General features: G+C 45.6%; 1 protein-coding gene across 1 annotated transcript in view; it reads left to right on the top strand.

The window, feature by feature from the left end:
* The window catches only part of RBM20 (RNA binding motif protein 20), a 216,529-nt gene that overhangs the window by 136,522 nt on the left and 58,994 nt on the right, over positions 1 to 21,013 (top strand). Inside the window, exons 2-4 of the mRNA XM_060286236.1 lie at positions 16,322 to 17,408; positions 18,807 to 18,868; positions 20,725 to 20,816. Coding sequence (XP_060142219.1) covers positions 16,322 to 17,408; positions 18,807 to 18,868; positions 20,725 to 20,816 — 1,241 coding nt within the window. The remainder of the gene's footprint in view (positions 1 to 16,321; positions 17,409 to 18,806; positions 18,869 to 20,724; positions 20,817 to 21,013) is intronic.

Here is a 21,013-nt window from a genome sequence, read left to right as displayed (position 1 = left end):
CTAGGGAGGCACATGCGCGACACCCAAAATGATTCCCGGCTTCAGTGGCCTCAGGTGAGCGCTCCATGCCAGGAGCCCTGCTCTTTTTTCCAAAAGGTAAGGTTGCATGACGTCATCCTACCTTTCCCCAGCCCAAGCAGGAAATCAAGGGTTTGGTGGGGTTTTTTGTTTTTTGTTTTGTTTTGTTTTGTTTAATTCTTTACTCCGGGCAGCACTTCTGACCATGTTCTTGGCGCTAAGCATTTGTGCATGAGTATGCTATTTGCCTGTATCCCCACCCCTTCCTGTTTAAAAAAGTTGTAATAAATGATTCACAACAGCAGGGTAAATGTGACCTACAACAGCTCCTCATGACCCCAGTGAAATCAGCGATCCCAGCATGAAGGAAGTGTAGATGCTTTTTTTATGCTGGTTACTAAACTCTTTATAAAGAAAAGTCGTACGGCTTCGGGAAAACAGATTGCATTAACACCAGATCGCATTATCACCAGATCGGAGGGAATGTAAGGGGACATTTTCGAAATCCTGAAATCTTATGAATAATGGGGGTTTCCTAAGGTTGAGGTGTTTTGTGTTAATTGCTGGAATTTGTCTATGATGGAAAATGAACCTTAAGGCATTTGAAATGTCTCATATCTGTTGAGTATAGAGGCAGACTCATGAACCGGAGGGGAGTGCTGTGTTAGGATTCATGAGCAGGAATATTTTGCCGGAAAAGAATGCATGAAAGTTGCTTCTGAGCACCTCTGAAGGAGCCGTGATATGCATTTCAGCAACTTTAGGGATCTTTAAGTAAATTACATGTCAAAATACAACTATTTTAATAGTCCCCAAGCAAGCAAACAAGCAAGTATATAAGCTTCTGTCATGAGGTTCAGGGGACGTATTCGGACATGGATGTGATGATCTGTTAGCAGGCTCAAGCACAACCAAACGTGACTCACCTCGTTTCTTTATCTGATGCAATTAAAAGTCGCTTTGACATATTCGGGAGAGGAATGCTGGTTCTCTGCTTGCAAGCGTGTCAAAGTAAATCCACACTCTCGTAAAATGGTGTGTATGATGTATCTTACATCATGGGAATGTTTTTAACCTTAAAAAAATCCATGTGTAGCTTTGCCATTGGTTTCTGCCTTCCATGTGTTGGAATCTTTTTTTTTTCCTTTCTTTCTTTTTTGCACGTTTTTGCCAAGATGTCAGAAAACTGAAGGGGAGAGGTTAATACTTTCACACACTCACCCCTCCCCCACATGCATACACTAACAGCTGCCACGTATGATTTTGTGGAATTTGGTATTTTGAACGAAATGACTTCCTTATTTTCCATATAATAATCAATTTTACTATAGAGAACTGTGTACATGTCAAGCCTCGGCTGCCCCTAATTAGCAATGGGGGTAGCAGAGGAAAGGGCTGGAGAGCAGTTTTGAGTGAAAAGCCAGCCATCAGGTTTTAACCATTCTTTTTTTGCCTCAGCCAAGGCAGTTCTCAATCTGCTTGGATCCGAACCACAGGTTTAATTTGTGGCGATTTGAGAAAATATCTACAAGGGCATGTGCACGTGAAACCGAGATGGGCCTGTCCCTCTGTGGCTGCTTTCAGTTTCCTCTCCACAGTAACTTTCATACGACCACCACTTTGCAAAACAGAGGCAAAAGCCAGAAGTCACCTACATAGAATATTCTCTGCCTTGGGTGGCACCTGTGTTTAGTTGGCTGTAGTCATAAAGGTATGTTTCTTAAGGCACCAGAAACTTCCATCTACTTTCTCGAATAAATAGTTACATGGTGTTTTAAAAAGTCCCAACCATAAGATTCTCATTTACTCTAAGGAATTTACTCTAAGGAATTAAAAAGGGCACATTCCCAGCACATGCACTGAAACATATACCTCATATTCCACGATGAATCACTTAGCATATTCTGCTAAGGTCTCTGTTCCCATAGGCCTAGAGACAGTCGTAAATTCAAGTGAGTTGAATAGGTGTTTGTTCAGTGCCTCTAATTTGCCCGGCCCTGAGCCAGACAGACACTCAGGAATTTGAAAGATTTTAGGATGTGGATGTCTTCAAGGAGCTTATAATTTAGAAGGCAACAGTCATCCCCCAGCAAACCTCACCCGGCTTCCTACAGCAGGAACTGTATATGTACTCTGGGGCAGTCTTGCCACAAAAAATATTTTTTGAACTGTGTGAAAGACACTTCAGTATAGCTAAGAAATATCGACGGATCACCCACCGTGTTTGTGACCCTTTGTGGGCATATAAAAAATTCAGTGTTTATTCTTAAGTATAATTTAAGACAAATGGTCATGCTGTTTGTAGTGACAAAAACGGCTTGTGGGGATCAGAGTAATGAAGAACAGATTGATTCTATTCCTTTAGAAATTGGTGAATCTCAAACTTTGTTTCACAATGTCTCCCGGGTAGCTATTAAAAATTCCAATGCCTAGGGTGAAAAGGAGTCTCCGGAAATGGGACCCAGTACATTAAATGGGCATCAGTACATTAAAAAACATCTCAAGTAATTGCAGTGCCATTGAAATCTAGTGATATAGATGATTTTATCAAAGACTTTTTTTTTTTTTTAAGCCTAGGGTGAGTTGGAAGGTGGACTTTCTCATGATGATGTTGCTTTTGACTAAAGAACTTTTGACATTCTGCAGTCTGATTCTTCTGTTCTCTGTGTTAGTGAACTCAGTGTAAATGGAGGCATGTTTTCTTCCTGTTCAACAAAGATAACATGACACTGAGCCAATCAATCTACCAACTAAATTACCTGAGGTTTGTGAACCTTGAGTGTTTTGATTCCAGGAGGCCAAATGTTGTTGAACATGTGGGCTGAGTCTCTTAAAGGAAGATAGGTATAAGAATAATCACATTTTTCCTTTGCATGGAAAAGGAAGCTCCTTCCTGGGGTACTGCACAACTAGTAGATAGAGGCGGCTCCTAAAAAATACAGCTGTTACTACATTCCTTATAACTCACCATAGATTCTTAGAGTTGGAAGACTGGTTCAAGATCATCTAGTTCAGTGGTTCTCAAAGTGCAGCATCAGAAGCACCTGGACTTGTTAGAAATGCAAATTCTCAGGTCCCAACCCAGACCTCCTAAGATAGAGACTGGGGTGAGCTCAGCATCTGTGTTTTGAAACTTTCCTGATGCCCCTGATTTTCCTGATGTTCTGATTTTCAACACTCGAAAATCACTGTTCTGGTTTCGCCTTGTTATTTCACAGACAGATCGAAGTGGAGATTAAGTGCCTCTGAAGTCATCCAGGACTAGAGGAGCAACAGAGGCTAGAAACTCAGATCACTCGGGCTGAAACCTGTCTCTACACTGTGGCCAGATCATCCTTGCTTTTCCATGTGTCCATAAATAACAGCTTTAGAAAAACACCCACCATCCTGAAATCACAAGGCATAAAGGAACCTTAAATGTTATCTCATCTGACCCTCCCATTTCACAGATGAGAAAACTAAGGTCTGCAGGGTAAACTGACTGCAATAAGATGTACGATTATTGGTGACAGAGCCTGTCTAAGAAGGGGGTCTACTTAACAACCAAAGTAGTGTCTCTCCTGGCCTCCTCCCCAAATACCCCACACTGCCTCTTCAGTTTCATGTGGACTCCTAGTATTTGGCTTAAATCACATTGATTAATATGTCCAGGTAATAATCAGGCAACTCTAGGAAAAGACCAGCTTTACTGAGCGAGAACTTAAATTCTTTAAAATTAATCTAAATTTTTATTTTGATTTAAAATTGGCTTGAGTTTTATAATCATCCTTGTACATTTACCAGAAAAATCTCAGTGGTATAAACTACTGAAAATAAAGTTTAGAAAACATAGGGACCATTCCTGGAACATGTGTTTCATTTCAGAATCATGTAGATTAGGCACATATCTCCTCAGATCACACACTGAAATTGCATTTTCTTCAGACTTAGTTAAAAGGAAAAATGTGGCAACAAGTCTGTTTGTTGAATATTTTAGAATTTTATCCTTGATGTGGTGGTGGTATTTACATAATTTTGACAGTGTTCAAAGACAGAGTCTAATCTACATTCTCCACGGAGCTTCATCTTCAAAGCCTTTTAGCCGCGTACACATGGCACATTTAGCTAGGAAAACAAATTGAGAATGTGATACACAGCTATTATCTCCGCACACACACACACACACACGGAGCAGGTGTGTACATGTATAGATGTGTTTATTGGCTCCACACACGTACTGTGTACCAGGCACTGTGACGTGAAATGGCCATGTAGTTTCTGGCTTCAAAATGACCGTTGGGTGTGAGGACATCAGATGCGTGATGGAGTAGACAATTAGTAGCGAGGGTGGTAGGGGTTAGAGTGTAACTGAGGCTTAGCAGAACGGCGGGGCATTGTGGGGGCTCACTGAAGGGGCACGAGCACACACTGGATGGGGGCAGGAGTCAGAGGAGGCTGCCTGGAGGAGGTGCCATCTAAGCTGCATGTTGAAGGATGGTAGTTACCCAGGTGAGGGAGAGTGGTGGGGAGGTTGTCCAGCTGCAGGGAGCAGTATATTGCAAAGGTGTTCGTGTGCCCATTGTTCTTCCCTGGGGCTGGAGTGGCCTATAAACCCCGAATTATTTCATTTGCTTGTATAAACATTAACATTTGGCTTCACAGAGAATTTATATAGCAGTTTTAAAATATACATTTCAACTTTTTCTTTTGGCCACGCCCACGGCTTGCAGGGTCTTAGTTCCCAATCAGGGATTGCACTTGAACCACAGCAGTGAAAGTGCTGCAGTGAAAGCACCAAGTCCTATACGCTGGACCGCCAGGGAATTCCCTTAAATATACATTTCAAACAGCTTCTTAAAGAAAACAGCTTCTTTTTCCATCCCAAAAGACCCTGATGTTCCCTGGAAAAGTTTGTGCGTTGAGAGGTCACCATATCTTATGTCACTGAGAAAACAGATCTCTCCTAACCCCTGGAAGTGAAATCACCCGCCTTGATTTCAGCCTGCACAAAATGAGTGAAATTCTGCGTGAATTTCCTGAAGAATTGTGTCTCAGGCAAACCAACTCCAGTCCCGAATGGCTCTGAGCTGCATTTTACTGTGAAAGCTGGTTCTGTCTGTGGCATGCTTCGTAGAGGAGAGCGTCTTATGGCGAGGCGCTTTTAGTATTTCATTCACTTAGTCTTCACGGACAGAGTTGAGGGCCTCTCCTTGTGTAGAACTGCCTGCCCAAGAAAGGAGGGTTAGAAGAAATTAAATTATTTCATGCTGGCTGGACTGCAGCACATCTATCTGAACCAAGATATATATAACAATTATAGTATAACAATAGTTTCTTTAAAAGCATTCCCAGGAGCTTAAAATTAGTTCAATTTGTAAGTAATGATAATAATAATAATTCAGTATTATTCAACTGCTATTATTATCATCACTGTGCTTTGCAGAACACCTGTACATCATGTTTGATCTTTGTAACAGCTAGCAGGGTGGACATTATTATCTCCGTTTGACAGACGAGGAAGTTAAACTTTAGAGTCATCAGATTTCAAAGGTGGAAGAGGCCTTGGAGATCCTTTCATCCAGCTTTCTCATGTTACACAAAAAGGGAAGTTGACTGACATGTAATCCCACTGGGAGTAAATGGCGGCTGTGGGACCTGGCCTGGGTCTTCTGAGTTCTAGCTCGCCAATTTCTTCACTCCACCACACTGCTTTCAATCTTCAGTGTGTGAAAAGAAACTTGGAAGAATATGCATTTGTTTCTTTAAGGGAAATGCTGAAACCAGTCTTACATGCTGTTTTATGAGCTCATGCAGGTACAGAAAAAGTCTCTTACTTTTATAATTTTTCTATATATAGATGGGTAAACTGACAGATATATAGATAAATAGATATACACACATATGTAGATGTTATTGGTGAGATGAAGGTGGAATTAGGCAGTGTCTCAAAGTAGGATATCAGCTTTATCTGTATAATTTAATTTTTTTGATAAAAAACATCTGGGCCCAAAATGCCCATAATGGTAGCATTTGTTAATTTGGAGTGATGAGCAATTAATTAGTAAGTATTGGTTATATTGTTTAGATTTTTGTAGTTTTATAATTCAAAACAAAACAAATATGAATATGAAAAATAAATTACCACCTACAATACCATCGTTTTATAAAATAAAGGATATTTTAAAGAAAGAAAATTGGTACAGAAGGAAGGAAAAGAAAAAACAAAGCTAATATCTGGCTCTTGGTGGTTAAGTTGACGTTAATTCTCTCTGCTTTAAGTCTTTTCCTGTTATGACACTAGCAGGATGTGTATTCTTTTCTCTGCAGTTGCTGCATTATCAGGTCTCTTTTGCACATTTTGAGCACTTCTAATAACTCCGGCAGGAAAGGCAGGCCCTCTCTTGTCAGTTATAAAATCACTAGCTGCCCCTTTGTGACTGCATGTCCCACAGGTTCCTAGAATCTTATTCTGACTGATTGAAGTGGTACAGAGTGCAATGGACCAAAAGGCTGGTGATCTGGTATCAAATGTGTTATTTAACGTCACATCCTAGATGTGTTAACTAAACTTACTGTGGTGATCATTTTGCAGTATATACATGTATCAAATCATTACATGTGTACCTTAAACTTGTACAATGTTATATGTTAATTATATACTCATAAAGCTGGAAAATGATAAATTGGGAGAAAAAAACACAAAATAAAGGAAATAGCTTTATATTTAGTACCTGTAAACAAACAACTCCCCCCCAAGCAAAAAAACTGCACCCAAGGAAGTAGGTACAGGAATGTGGTTTTAGAAGCTCCCTTTCATGAATGTGGAAACCGAGGATAGAAAACTGGCCTTACGGTAAAGAGACCCTCATTCAAGTCCCAGCCTAGTCCCTGGATGCCCTTTGGTGATTCTTCTGACCTTTCTTGGTCTCACTCAGTCTTCTTAATATAAACTGGAAATGGTCATATTTGATTTACCTACCCATATGGTTGTCCTAGAGGTCAGATAGCCAATGAGGTGAAAACACTAAGACTCCAACTAAAAAATATGAAACAAAAGAGAGATGATAGGATTATCATTGCTGTTATGAATCATTCCAAGAGGTGTCATGGTGATATGAATCATCATATGATAATGTCAGGCTAAAACCCAAACATGGGATAATGCCAGCATGAACCCAGTCATCTCAAAATTAGTCACAGAGGCCTCTCAAGTGATAATCCAGGAGCTCTCTTGTTACCAGGAAGACAGCACTGTCAAAAACGTGTGTGATCTCACTCTTCTCCCAGAAAGAAGACTCACCTGTTGCATGCTGATGGGGACGGTACACCCTAGTGCCTGCATGAGCCCCGAGGAACGAGGATGAGCGCTGGCTTCCAGTCCCAGCTCTCCTCTATCTCGCTGTGTGATTCACATGTTATGGCAAGTCCTTTGGTTGATTCACATGTTATGGCAAGTCCTTTGGGCTTCCCTTTTTTCCTCTGTAGAATGAGTGTGTTAAACTAGTCTCTGAGATCTCTTCTTGCTCTTAACACTTGTGATAATTAGCTACAGGGTAAACTTCAGCCCCAATATTACTGTGGTATCATCATCGTCATCTTTGTAACCTGACACTTAGGACTGTTCCCTGTGGTTCATATCCTGACCTAGCTTCTAAGAGTGTTACAGCGAGTTGAGAATTTATGATTTGAGGTTCAGCTCCCAGGAGGCAATGGAAGGGCAGGACCCAGCAAAGGCCTGACCCTGAGCCTGAGCCTGACCCTGACCCTGACCAGTGCACTTGATTTGATTTGGTTGCTCCGTAAAGTGTGAACAAACCTGGAAAACCTTCTCTTGCCTGGTCATGAGCTCTCTCACCCGGATGGTATTTTGTATCTTACCATGTGAGAAGAAATGGCATATTCATTGGGACTGTGTTGAACTGGAAGTAAATTTAAATTCCTGATTGTGTATCTTGGACGTTATGGTGCTTACTGAAAATGTGACCGGTCCCGTTGGGGTAGGTGCCACCATGCTCTGAGCTGCGGTTCTTGGCTTCTGCTTCTGGATGGCCAAACGTTATCAGGGCAGAGCTTGCTGTGAGTCCACACACATTCATACCACTGAACTTCAGCTGCGTCCTTGCGTTATTGCATGGCCTTCAGATCTACTGTTGACTCCTTATCCAGTTCACCAAGCAGCTGTGGTAACGCTCTGTGTCCCCCCAAGTGCCAGTCCGCACTCCTGCTCTCTCCTCTCCCAGCACATGTCCACTCTATTTTTTTTTTACTTCCTTTCTCTCTGTGTTTACATCTCTTTGTATTCTCTGTCATCCATCTCTGTCTGTCTTTGAGGAAGATTTGTCACTCTGCCTTGGCAGAGCTCACCTGCCCTTTGCCCTGATGATGACTACAATGACGGTGATGGTAGTAATAGTAATGGTAATGACAGTGGTAAGAAGTCTAGTAGTTGTGCCGCTCGCTGCTGCATTGGTTTAGCGACTGATTACTGTGTGTAGGAGCTGTGTGGAACAGTTTATGCCTACCCTGTCATTTAACTCTCAGAACAAACCTATAGCTTAGGTTACAGCTCAGATATAACCATCTTTGCTTTAATAATGAGGACTGAGGCTGAGAGAGAATAAGTATTTGCCCACAGTCACCAGCTGATACGTGGCAAACTAGAATTCATACCCAGGTTGATACAAACTCTGAAACCTGTGCCCTTAGCCTCTGGGCGATGCCCCTTCCCATCCCCGCCCGCCATGTGTGATGCAGAGCTCAATCACATCGGTATGCTTGGTATTCCATTAATATGGCTGAATCGATTTTACCTCTTTCTACTCTGAATCCTAGTGGCAATGAGATTATCTCCGAGGACGTGAGTGACAAATATCACTTCCTCTGTAGAGGAATGTTTTCTGAAAGGGAAGAGTGTGCTGTGATCACACAGAAGATGTTCTCTTTCCAGTAATCTTCGGCCAATGCCACATCCTTACGTCTGTACGGCACAGTTTCCAGAGCGTTCTGACAACTCCTTAGTGAATCCCGCATCAACCCTCATAATGTAAATGAGGAAAGACTGTGACTTCTCTTTTCATAGTTGAGGACGCTGAGGCTCAGGGAGGTAAGGTCTGTTGTCCACTGTGACTCAGTTGACAAGCGCTGAGTTACGACTGGAACCCAGGATGCCTGATTTCCCACCCTGGTTCGTACAGGGCAGCCCACAGCCCAATATGTACACTTACCTCTCCTCCAAGTGAAAGAAGACCAGAGAACCATCATATCTGTAATAAAGAACTTTTCCTCCTGGGGGATAAATGAATGCCTTGCATAATAAAGCCAGTTCTTAGTACAACAAAAAATGGCTTGTTAGGTGCTGAGGAATGAAAGGCATGGCTTAGAAACTGCTCCCAGGTGAGGGCCGAGGCATTATGTCCCCTCTCACGGGAGCACCTGTGTGGCCAGAGCCGGCTCTCCAAACCTGTAGAAAGTCCTGCAGCCCACACCCTTGCGGGGCCTCTCCCCTGGCACCCTATTCATACGTGGCCTCGTGACCACGGTGCGGGGCCCTTAGTCCACGGAGGATGGAGGAGCGTTCTGTTTCCCGAACCTCCAGGAAGCAGGTCTCTCTGGTCAGCAGATACACCAAAGTACCTGCCCGAGCGTCCCCTGAGTAACCCCTCGCCTCCAGCCACTGGGTCCGTATGGTCATTCTGCTCTGCAGAAGGAGCTGGGGCGTGACAGGGAGCTCTTGAGTCAACGTGAGGCCATGGAGGGAACCGTCTGAATTCCATGCAGGTGGTTCAAGGAGGTTGGCTTTCTTTTTACATTGTTATTTTTATTAAGCACATAAAGGAAATGCATTGGCTTATGGAAAGAAAAGTCCAAGCAGATCCAGGGGAAGCCGGCATGAGGCATCCCTATGCAGACATTTAGGAGTGGCCTGTGCCCCTGTCTCCAGGCCATTGTGTTTGGGTGGGCTTTATTCTCAGGCATCCTTAAGTGGTGGCTTAAATTCTGCCAGTTGAGCAACCTGGCCGTGGCCTAACAAGAAGACAAGTGTCCCTCTCTTGACAGCTCCAGCAGTATCCAGGAGTGTCCATTCCTGAGCCAGTCACTGTGGCCAGGGGCTCTGACTGTCCAGGACTGGGTCACATTGGGTGGGCATTACTATTCTTCTTGCATAGATGAGAAAATTCTGAGGGTTGGAAAAATTAAGCGACTTTCCCTCATCATACAACCAGTAACAGGCAGACGGAAGCCGGGTCTCTGACCACAACTCACCCTATTGCTGCCTTTCACCAACAGCTGATGCATCTTTGCATCTGTACGTTGATTAATAAACCCAGAATGTTTGCAAGTTTTTGTTCAGAGTTCAGGGAAGGCCCTTGAGTTGGCCTTTTCTTTCACTTGTTACATTTCTGTGAAATGTCTGAGGCTTGAACCACTTCCTGGTGTACCTTACTGTTTTGTGCTTACCTCGGAACATTCGTCTTCTCTGTGTTGACCTGTCTCCCCTGTGGTTTCGGGAAGATTTCTCTTTTTCCATCTCTAGCACCTTTGCCTGGCACAGAATAGATGCTCAGTCCCTGTGGGCTGAATCAAACTCGTGAAGCCCCGTTGGCCCCTTTGCTGGAGTCTGTTTCAGAGCAGAGGCCCTGCGGCCCGTCTGTGTCATGGGTACCCTCCCTTCCTTTCAGAACAGGATGGATTATGTCACAAAACTCTTGCTGAATTTCCAGCACCCCGACTCAAACTGAAGAAGGACAGTGCCTCACTTCTTGTGCCCAAATACTAATCCATCATGACATCCCGCTGGGGACTCAGAATAAAATGTGAAAGAGCTTTGGGACAAAGAGTGAGGGTTAGAGACAGATGTTGGCTGTCCCAGGGGGTGCAATATGTCACACATCCATTTGACACTATGGGATTAAACCATTAGAAACAGTGTTCATCTGGAGCTCCTAAATCTCCCAGTATTATAAAGGCAACTCGTTCTCCTTTATGTTGTATTTTATTTCTAAAACGCTTGAGAGAAATTCTGCTTTAACTGAAAAACAAAACCAAAAAACAAACAAAAAAACCAACTTTCTAAGTGAGCAGGGAACCAAAGTTTTTAATGTAATTACTCGCTGTGAATTCCTTTTTTTTTTGCACTGTGAATTCTTTGTTACAATTAACGGCTCAGGAAAGGAAAAGAAACCTCAGCCCTGGGGGAAGTGAGCCTCATGGAGGCCTGGATGGATCAGAGCGGCTGTGCTGTTTCTTTTGCAAATGTGGACCAGCCCTCTGTGGGGTTGTGTGGTAGGTATTCTAGCTCTGTGCCGGATGCCCAGGTCATGTGCCTGACTGGGCTGCACTCCCTCCTGCCGAGAGATGAGGTTTGACCATATGACTGCAAACAGAGCTGCTGCACAAGACCTAGAAGAAGAGAGGATGTGGCAGGTGCATAGAACCCTGCCCCCCACCTGTTCCCCAGACAAGGGGGCATCCCTGCTCTCACTTCTGGAGCTGACAGGGGTTCCAGAAAGGGCCTGTATCTCTGCACCTCCCCAGGGCTCAGCAAGTGCCTTGCATATGGAAGGTAGTCAGCATCTCACTGAACAGAGGGGAGGACCACAGGGAAATATGGGTGGAGATGATAATTTGGTGATGAAATAGTTCTGGAACTTAAGGCTTTTGGAGGCAAGGCTATTCTGTCAGGCACTAGAAGCTGGTTTGAAAGCTCTGGGTTTTCATTGAGGTTTTACTGCCACCCAACTGTGTGCCTTTGGGCAAGTCACTTTCTTTGTTAATGAGAGGGGTGGATGACTTGATCGCTAAGGGTCTGTAATTCTCCCAGGGTGCCATTGCTCCAGCTGCTTAGAGAAATGTGAGTCGGAAAAGGAAGAGACTTCTGGGTTTTTCTGGCTCTTGGCTAAGTTCCCAGAGGGTGTTCCGATCCTGGGTCAGATGGTCTGTGCTCCCCAGGATCTCTGGGGGCAAGAGTTCATACCAGAAAGATCCAGCCAATGTCCCCACACCCATTGCTGCCTCTCTGAGTGGAAGCCTCTTTTGCATCTAATTTTCTTGGTGGATTTTATAAATTTCCTATTGCTTCTGTAACATGTTACCACAAATTTAGTAATTTACAGTTAAATTTAAATTTCTTACAGTTCTGGGGATCAGAAGTCCGAAATCAGTCTCACGGGGCCAAAGTCAGGGTGTCAGCAAGGCTGGTTCCTTCTGGAGGCTCGAGGGGAAATTTTGTTTCCTTGTCTTTTCCAGTTTCTAGAGACCACTTGCATTTCCGTGGCTCACGGCCCCTCCCCCTATCTTCCAAGCCAGCAGCATAGCATCTTTTCTCCTCTCTGACTCTGCTTCCATCCTTACATCTTCTCTCTCTGACTCTGATCCCCCTGCCTCTATTTTATAAGGACTCTTGTGATTACGTTGGGTCAACTCAGATAATCCAGGATAATCTCTCCATCTCAAGATCCTTAATTTAATCACATCTGTACAGTCCCCTTTACCATTTTAGGTAAGATTCACAGGTTCTGGGGATTAGGATGTAGAGATATTTTTTTTGTGGGGGGGTGTTCATTATTCAGCCTACCACAGGGATTATCCATTTGATTTCAAAACCTAGATTTGGACAGGGAGTGAAAGTGTTGGAACTCTTGCTTTGGAATGGAGAATTGTAGACAGCTCCCTAGGCCGGTGGCTCTGTACCTGAGTGAAGTGTAAGCTGTATACAACAGCAAAATCCATTTGTTTTCTGCATATATTTAGATTCTCCTTCCTATAATGCATCCATTATCTTCCTTCTTCATTCTGTTCGTGGCGGTTACCAAGTACCCACCAAGTGCGAGGCAGTGTGCCCGGAAAATGCGAGAATCTCCGAGACGTGCTCCCTGCCCTGGTGGAGCTTACGTTTAGTGGAGGGAGAGAGGCACATAAGCAGTTATTTTCAATATAAGGCAGTGATGTGACAGTGAAAAACCAAGGAAGACAGGAGGGTGACCTCTGTTCTACCCTTTAGGGTAGACATGCCCCAATTTTTGGCTCAGAAGTATGATTGTTATATGCACCTGAATTTTAAGTTATTAATGCTGATAGGCTAAGAATTTTAAGGCTTTTTATAAGTAGGATAAAGTGCCTTTTCTTTTTTATCGAAGGGTCTTTGGTTCATAAAGTTATCTAGCTCTGATGATTCATGTGAAATCACTTCCATTCAAGGTTGATTCAAGTTAAGGACAATAGGAATTTGCTAGGCAAAGCAGAAGTTGGGAAGAAAATCTAGCCAGTCTTCTTAATTCATGCTGCATGTGAATGAGTAAACTTCTGTAACCTGGACTGTCCTCAGAAAAGCACTCATTTCCCGTGGCTGACCTACAAATACCCAGCGAGGTTGGCTCTCCTAGTTGGAAAGACGGCTCTTCCTTGCGTGTCCTTTCAGAGGCAAAGGGGAAACTCCAGCAAGAGCTCCCTCCAGCCCAGAACACAGTTTTAGAAAACACAGTTGACTTCTCTGGGAAAAACGGAACCAACCTTGTCCTACTCTCTCATAGAAACCAAGTTGGCACCTCATCATTGCCTTGTTAGCAAGGACAGGCTGCGTTGCAGGACAGCCCTGGTAGGTAAGGGTTGGCACTGTGTGGGCAGGGTTTTGAGTTAAGCTTAATTGCTCCTCCAAAGCTCAGCTACTTAATACTACACAAGTAGGAATCTATCACCAGACTCTAGAGCACCCTCCTTTTCCTTTCATATTCTTGCCTACGTGGACAGTTAGCACTTCCGCAACTCTGCTGCTGCCATGGTTTGTGCCCGGGCCACACTGGGGCCACCAAGGCTTGGCTGCAACCAGCACAACTACCCAGAGGAGAAAAGGTCTGTCACGACCTTTAACCAGCCCCCCAGTATCTTAAAACGCAGCCAGCCTGTGTTGTCCTTGGAGCACAGCAGGGCTGCCGGCTGGGTGAAGGTCCTGTCTCTTTAATGACTTACAGCAAATTCTTGATCTCTCATAGAATGAGAAAGAGTAAGACAAAGTCGTTTTTGTCTGGCTGCGAAGTGTGTTTTATACTTGAATTTGAATGTGGGTGTGCCTAATGTTCTGAGAACTCACTTCAGGCAAAACAGTGAAGCAGGCCATGAAGAAGTCCTCGGGGAGGGCTGAGGAGCTGTGTACTTAACCACTTGCGCCCCTTCTCTTCTTTGCAAAGCCTGGCTGGGGTTTGACTCCCTGGTCTGTACTCACCAACAATGGGTATTCGTTAAGTAGATCACCTAATCTCTCTGAGCTTTAGGTTCTTGCCCTGCAAAACTGGGGTGAGGTTACCCATAGCCCATAGGACTAATGGCGAGATCCCATGAGATAACATAGGCAAAGCACTGGCCACACAGTGTCGCAGTAAATGTGAGAATCTCTCACACTCACCTGCCTCCCCCACCTGCCTCCCCTCATTCTCTCGGACCAATGTAATGCGCCAACCCAAAGTGGGAGAGGAGTGACATGCCACATACCTCCCTTTTTTCCCTCGCCTGTCCCTACCTCTGGCCCTTCTCCTTTGTTTCATTGTCATCAGACTTGTATGGGACAGAGCATGTGACAGTGGACACCTTGTCTAAAGTGTCCCAGCTTTGCAGTTTCTATCCCACACTGCCGTAGACATGCTGAACGTGCAGCCTGGGCTGTCCATGGCAATCCCAATCTCAATTGCACGGTCCCATTCTTCCCATTAAAATGTCCTGAGAATTCCAGTTTATCAACATCCCGAACACATTTCCTGATTGCACCCACTCCTCGGAAGGGGACTTTAAGACCAGGAAATATAGGGTCTTACAAAAGAGCCATGACAATGGTAACCACGTGTCCCAGATTTTCTGGGAAAGTCTGTTCCCTTTCCAGTCCACGGGTCCTGATTTTTGGTCTAGAAAACACCGTAACCAACCAACAGGGGTCACGTGAAAGGCACGTGTCAGACAGAACACCCCCGAAATAAGATTCTGTGAGAGCCCACCACTGCCTGTGATCTCAAATTCAGATTCTTCACTTGTAATTTTTTGATTGTTTCCTGTGCTAGTTGGGTTTGAGAGTGAACTGAAGGGCACATGATTCTTGTTGCTTTTGGATGTGAAATGAGGACAAGGATGAAAATGTGTTCGGCAGAAATATACACACACAATTCACTCTGTGTGCAATTTTGAAGACTACTTTTTTCATTTAACATTAGAGTCTATGGATTTTTCTCGTGTCACTAATTTTTTTTTCCTTTGTAAACGATGACCTTACCAAATTCAAAATGGAGCCTATGACCGGCAAGGATGAGTGTGGGATGAGGATGGGAGAGCAGATACCCAAGGAGGACTTAGTGTGGTGGCATGTTTTCTGTTTTAAGCTTGGTGATGGGAACACTTTTTTGTTTGTTTTGGGTTTTTTTGCGTTACGCGGGCCTCTCACTGCCGTGGCCCCTCCCGTCGCAGAGCACAGGCTCTGGACGCTCAGGCCCAGCGGCCATGGCTCACGGGCCCAGCCGCTCCACGGCATGTGGGATCTTCCCGGACCAGGGCATGAACCCGTGTCCCCCGCATCAGCAGGCGGACTCCCAACCACTGCGCCACCAGGGAAGCCCGGGAACACTTTTTTGAATGTCTTAAATATTACATAATACAATAGAAATGTACGTACCAGTAGTGAATGGTTACTGAACATTTCATTCTATAAATATGTTATAATTTACTCACTTTAAAACTCCCCTCCCTACTATTATCAGTTATTTGTAACTTTCAACGTTGGACTCTTAAATAATGTAGTATCATTAAACATCTTTGGGTATCAAGTTTTGTCTGCATTTTAGCTCATTTTCTTAGGCTAGATTTATAGAATTGAATTATTGGGTCAAAGAGTATGGCTGTAATGAATACATGTCGCCAGACTACCTTTGGACAAAGTCGCACGAGTTTAGACTATCATTGATGTCGTATCCATTCTGCTTTATCTCACCAGCACTGAGTGCTGTGAGATATATATATGGCTATATAGTTATATATACGTGTATATATATATATATATATATTTGCTACTTTGCTAGGCAAATATTTGTTTCTAATGGTTTTACTTGTATCTCTTTGATTACCAATGAGATTGAACATTATACCCTATGAGAATTTTTCTGTTGGAGTTTTAAAATAATTGTTTAATTGATGTGTATGAGCATAGGTTTTTGCAGACTCGATTACATGTGGGGCCTGTGTGGGAGGGTCTTGTTTGTATGGGAGGGGCGACCACAGATGAGCAGACAAACAGCCTGTTGTCCCCCTGGGTGGAAAACAGCTGTGCATCTAGGCCTTTGTCTCCCTGCAGTGCCGCCAAACTCCTGGACAAGACCCCGTTCTCGGTCAGTAACCCAAACCCGCTGCTTCCTTCGCCCGCGAGCCTCCAGCTGGCTCAGCTGCAAGCTCAGCTCACCCTCCACCGGCTAAAGCTGGCACAGACGGCCGTCACCAACAACACTGCAGCCGCCACCGTCCTGAACCAAGTCCTCTCCAAAGTGGCCATGTCCCAGCCTCTCTTCAACCAGTTGAGGCATCCGTCCATGATCAGCTCCCCCCATGGCCACACCGGGGTGCCCCAACACGCAGCAACCATGCCCAGTGCCCGGTTTCCCTCTAATGCAATTGCCTTCTCGCCCCAGGGCCAGACACGAGGCCCAGGGCCCTCTGTGAGTCTCCCCAGCCAGCCCCCCAATGCCATTGTGATGCACCCTTTCAGCGGGGTCCTGCCTCAGACCCCTGCCCAGCCAGCAGTCATCTTGGACATCGGCAAGACTGGGCCCGCCCCTGCTGCAGCGGGATTCTACGAGTATGGTAAAGCCAACTCGGGCCAGGCATATGGCTCTGAAACTGATGGTCAGCCCAGTTTCCTGCCAGCCTCGGCCTCTACCTCGGGCGGCGTGACCTATGAAGGGCACTACAGCCACTCAGGGCAAGATGGCCAAGCCGCCTTTCCCACGGACTTCTACGGACCCAACGCCCAAGGGTCACAGGTGGCAGGTGGATTTGCGGCTGAGCCGGCCGGGGGCTTGAAAGGCGAGGTAGGTCCGCTGCTGCAGGGTCCGAACAGCCAGTGGGAGAGCCCCCATGGATTCTCTGGCCAAAGCAAGCCCGATCTTAGAGCAGTCCCCAACCTGTGGCCTCCAGCCCCCAGCCAGCCCTATGAGCTGTATGACCCCGAGGAGCCCACCCCAGACAGGACCCCTCCTTCCTTTGGGGGTCGGCTCAACAACAGCAAACAGGGTTTCAGCGGAGCCTGGCGGCGGGCCACGGAGGAGCAGGCGATGCTGTCTGTGCAGCCCTTGCAGGCGCACGAGCTGAATGACTTTCACGGTGTGACCCCCCTCCACCTGCCCCACGTCTGTAGCATCTGCGACAAGAAGGTGTTTGATTTGAAGGTGAGTCATCCAGGACCGGCTGGGAGCCACAGCTGGAGCCTTGTGGGCTCTCCACCACAGCCCAACTCCTGCTGCTCACGGGCAAGGAACTGTGACATTTGGGGACTGGGTAACAGAATTTTGCCATCGGTACCCTTGACGAAAAGCCTAGGTATTAGAACCAGAAGGAATTTCAGAAATGTATCAGGGCCAGTCCCTTGCTTTAAGGCAAATGAGAGATTCTTACCCATGGTTATAGGTGAGAGATGAGGGTGAGTGGAGGACCAAGTGACCCCACTTGGGTTATGGAAAAGGGACTCAGGAATTAGCCTCTAACTCCTTGCCTACATTCCTTGAGAACGTATACTGTACTGAGTACAAAAGGGGGAAAGTGTTAGCAGAATTTTGAGTTGGGCAAGGGAGTAATTCTCAGGTGGGACCTAGACGAATTGTTATAGAGAGGCCTCAGCTTCTGCATCTGCAAAATGGAGGTAGAGCCTTATTACACCTTTTCAGTGGTTATGAAGTGCTTTGGGCCCCTGCAAACAAAAGTCCATGGTAGTATAAATTTTCCCCCAAGATGTATTGATGATGCAGTAAAATATTCCAAAGCAAGAATAATTGCAGTTAGCATATATTAAACCCTTCCTCTGTGTCAGCGGTAACTCTCCAAGGTAGATACTATTATTATACTCATTTTACAGATGCAAAAACTGAGGCCCAGAGAGATGAAATGACTTGTCCAGGGCCCCATAGCCAGAAAGTGGTGGAGTGGAGATTCAAACGTGGGTCTGACCCTCCCAGAGCCTGTGCCTCTTATCACTGAGCTGTACGGCCTCTTGTCTCTCATCTTGTCTGCAGAGCACAGTAATCCTTGTTTAGCGGGTAACACACCACAGTGTGTCATTCACCCCTGCTTGGGTTATGTCATGCAAACGCATCCCTGTCACTTGGGTGGACCACACCCTCTCACCTCCTGTCTCAGGAGGGGGCCGGCTAACGTGGGAGGTGATGGAGGATTTTGTCTCTCATAAGTCTTTTCTAAGGCTTTGCAACTCCCTGGGAGTCCACCTGCCAGATTCTCATATGGAAGTACATCGGAGGTGTGGTGGGACCAGGGGCCCCCTGAGAGGGGAAGAGGAAATCGGACTTGTGAATCTGGGCTCCTGTCCAAGATAGGCATGGGATGTGCAGGTGGAGGCCAATGATGATGATGATGACAGTGACGGCTGGTTAGGGAGGCAGGAACGGGGGAGGAGCCTGGATGGGAGGGGAGCAGGGGAGGGAGAGGCATCAGCAGGGCTGGTCCAGCATCTGGGCACTCTGCCCTCCCTGCCCTTAGGAGGAAATCTGTACTCATCCACTGCCTTCCTGGGGGCTCAGTTCTCCTTCGGTCATTTTTCTCTCCTTCTGGCCTAGGACTGGGAGCTGCATGTAAAAGGGAAACTCCATGCTCAGAAATGCCTGCTCTTCTCTGAAAAGTAAGTGCTGTCCGGGAGGACAGGTTCATGCATGCACTCAGCGCACGTTCACTGAGCACTTACTGTGCGCCTTGCTTTGTTCTTGCTGGGGAAAGAGCAGAGGACAAAACAAGCAAATCCCTGTTCTCAAGGAGCTTTACACTTAATGGCAGGGGGGTGGGGCAGTGTCAGATGATAAACTAGTGAACTCTATAGCATCTCTGGTGGTAAACGCTAAGCAGAAAACGGCATCAGGGCAGAGGCAGGAAGTGTGTGTGTGTGTGTGTGTGTGCGCGCACACTCAGAGGGGCTGGTGGTGGGAAGGCCTCACTGAGGACATCCCAGGAGGGCATGGAATGAACCGTGGCGGTCTGGGGGACATGCACTCCCAGCAGAAGGAACAGCGAGTTTGAGGGCCCTGGCGTGGTCCAAGGATGCTCAGGCAGCATCAGTGTGAGCAGTGCGGAGTACCTGGGAGGAGGAGCCAGGGAAGCAGTGGGGCTGCATCCTGAGCACTGGGGCTTGTGGAGAGGACTTTCACTTTTGATTTGAATGGGACTGGAGCCCTGGAGGGCTGAGCAGAGAAGGGATGTGCTCTGGCTTCACTGACTGGGACCCTGGCTGCCATGCTGAGAATAGGTGGTGGGGGCAAAGGCAGACTCGGGGAGACCAGTGAGGAAGGGGTTCCAGATACCCACACAGAAGAGAGGAGCCTGGGCCCAGGGATGTAGAACAGAGGATGGGGTTAAGTGTTTTGAAATGAGCTCATCCAAAAGGCCTCCCTTCCTTATTTACAGTAACCAACAGGTAGAAGCAACCCAAATGTCCAGGCCAGGTAAATAGATAAACACATGTGGTCTGTGTTTACAGTGGGATATTATTCAGCCTTCAAAAGGAAGGAATTTCTGACACAGGCAACAACATGGGTGAACCTTGAGGACGTTACTCTAAGTGAGATAAGCCAGTCACAAAAGGACAAATGCTGTGTGATTCCACTTCCAGGAAGTACTGAGAGTCGTCAGATTCATAGAGACAGAAAGTAGAAGGGTGGCTGCCAGGGGCGGGGAGCAGGGGCTGGGGAGGTAGTACAGAGTTTCCGTTTTACAAGATGGGAAAGAGTTCTTCGGAAGATGGAGGGTAGCGATGGTTGCCAAACAGTGTGAATGTACTCAATGCCACCGAACCGTACACTTAAAAATGGTTAAGATGGTAAGTTTTATGTTATGTGTATTTTACCACAATTTAAAAAAGTGATTTTAAAAAGGCATTTCTTTTCTGGCTCCCCATTTTTTTATTGTGATAAGACTCACCATTTTAACCATTTTAAGGTGTACAATTCAATGGTGTTTAGCACATTGACGAGGTTTTGCAAATACTACCAGTCTCTAGTTCCAGAACATTTTCATCACCCCCAGAGGAAACTTATATCCATTAGGCAGTCACTCCCCATTCCCCCTCCCTACCCCCAGCCCCTGGCAACCACTACTCTGCTTTCTGTCGTCATGGATTTGCTTCTTCTGAACATTGAATATGAATAGAATCATATAACATGTGACCTTTTGTGACTGGCTTTTTCACTTAGCATAATATTTTCAAGGTTCACCCACATTGTAGCGTATGTAGCCTTTTTATGGCTGAATAATATTATATATATATATATATATATAAACATTGTGTTTATCCATTCATCTTTTGATCTGTATTTGGGGTGTTTCTACCTTTTGGTTATTATGAATAGGGCTGCTGTGAACATCTCTGTTTGAACATTTATTTTCTGCTATTTGGGGTCTAAGCCTTGGAGTGGAATTTCTGGGTCACATGGGAATTCTTTGTTTAACTTATTGAGTAACTGGTTTCCCTTTTTCACCCCTCTCCAGCGCCGCTGTCCGGTGTGTACTCGGTTCTGCAGAGGGAACACTGTGTGCCTCTCCCAACAGCACAGCCGTTTATAACCCTGCTGGGAATGAAGGTGAGAAAGGGCCCCACAGATCAGCAGCTTGAAGCAGAAATCAGTTTTCCAAAGGCTTCTTACTCCCCACCTTTATTTATTTATTTTTTTAACATCTTTATTGGAGTGTAATTGCTTTACAATGTTGTGTTAGTTTCTGCTTTATAACAAAGTGAATCAGCTCTACATATACATATATCCCCATATCTCCTGCCTCT

Source organism: Globicephala melas, chromosome 16 (genome assembly GCF_963455315.2).
Source record: "Globicephala melas chromosome 16, mGloMel1.2, whole genome shotgun sequence".
NCBI classification, from domain to species: domain Eukaryota; kingdom Metazoa; phylum Chordata; class Mammalia; order Artiodactyla; family Delphinidae; genus Globicephala; species Globicephala melas.
This window is presented reverse-complemented; position numbering and strand designations above follow the sequence as displayed.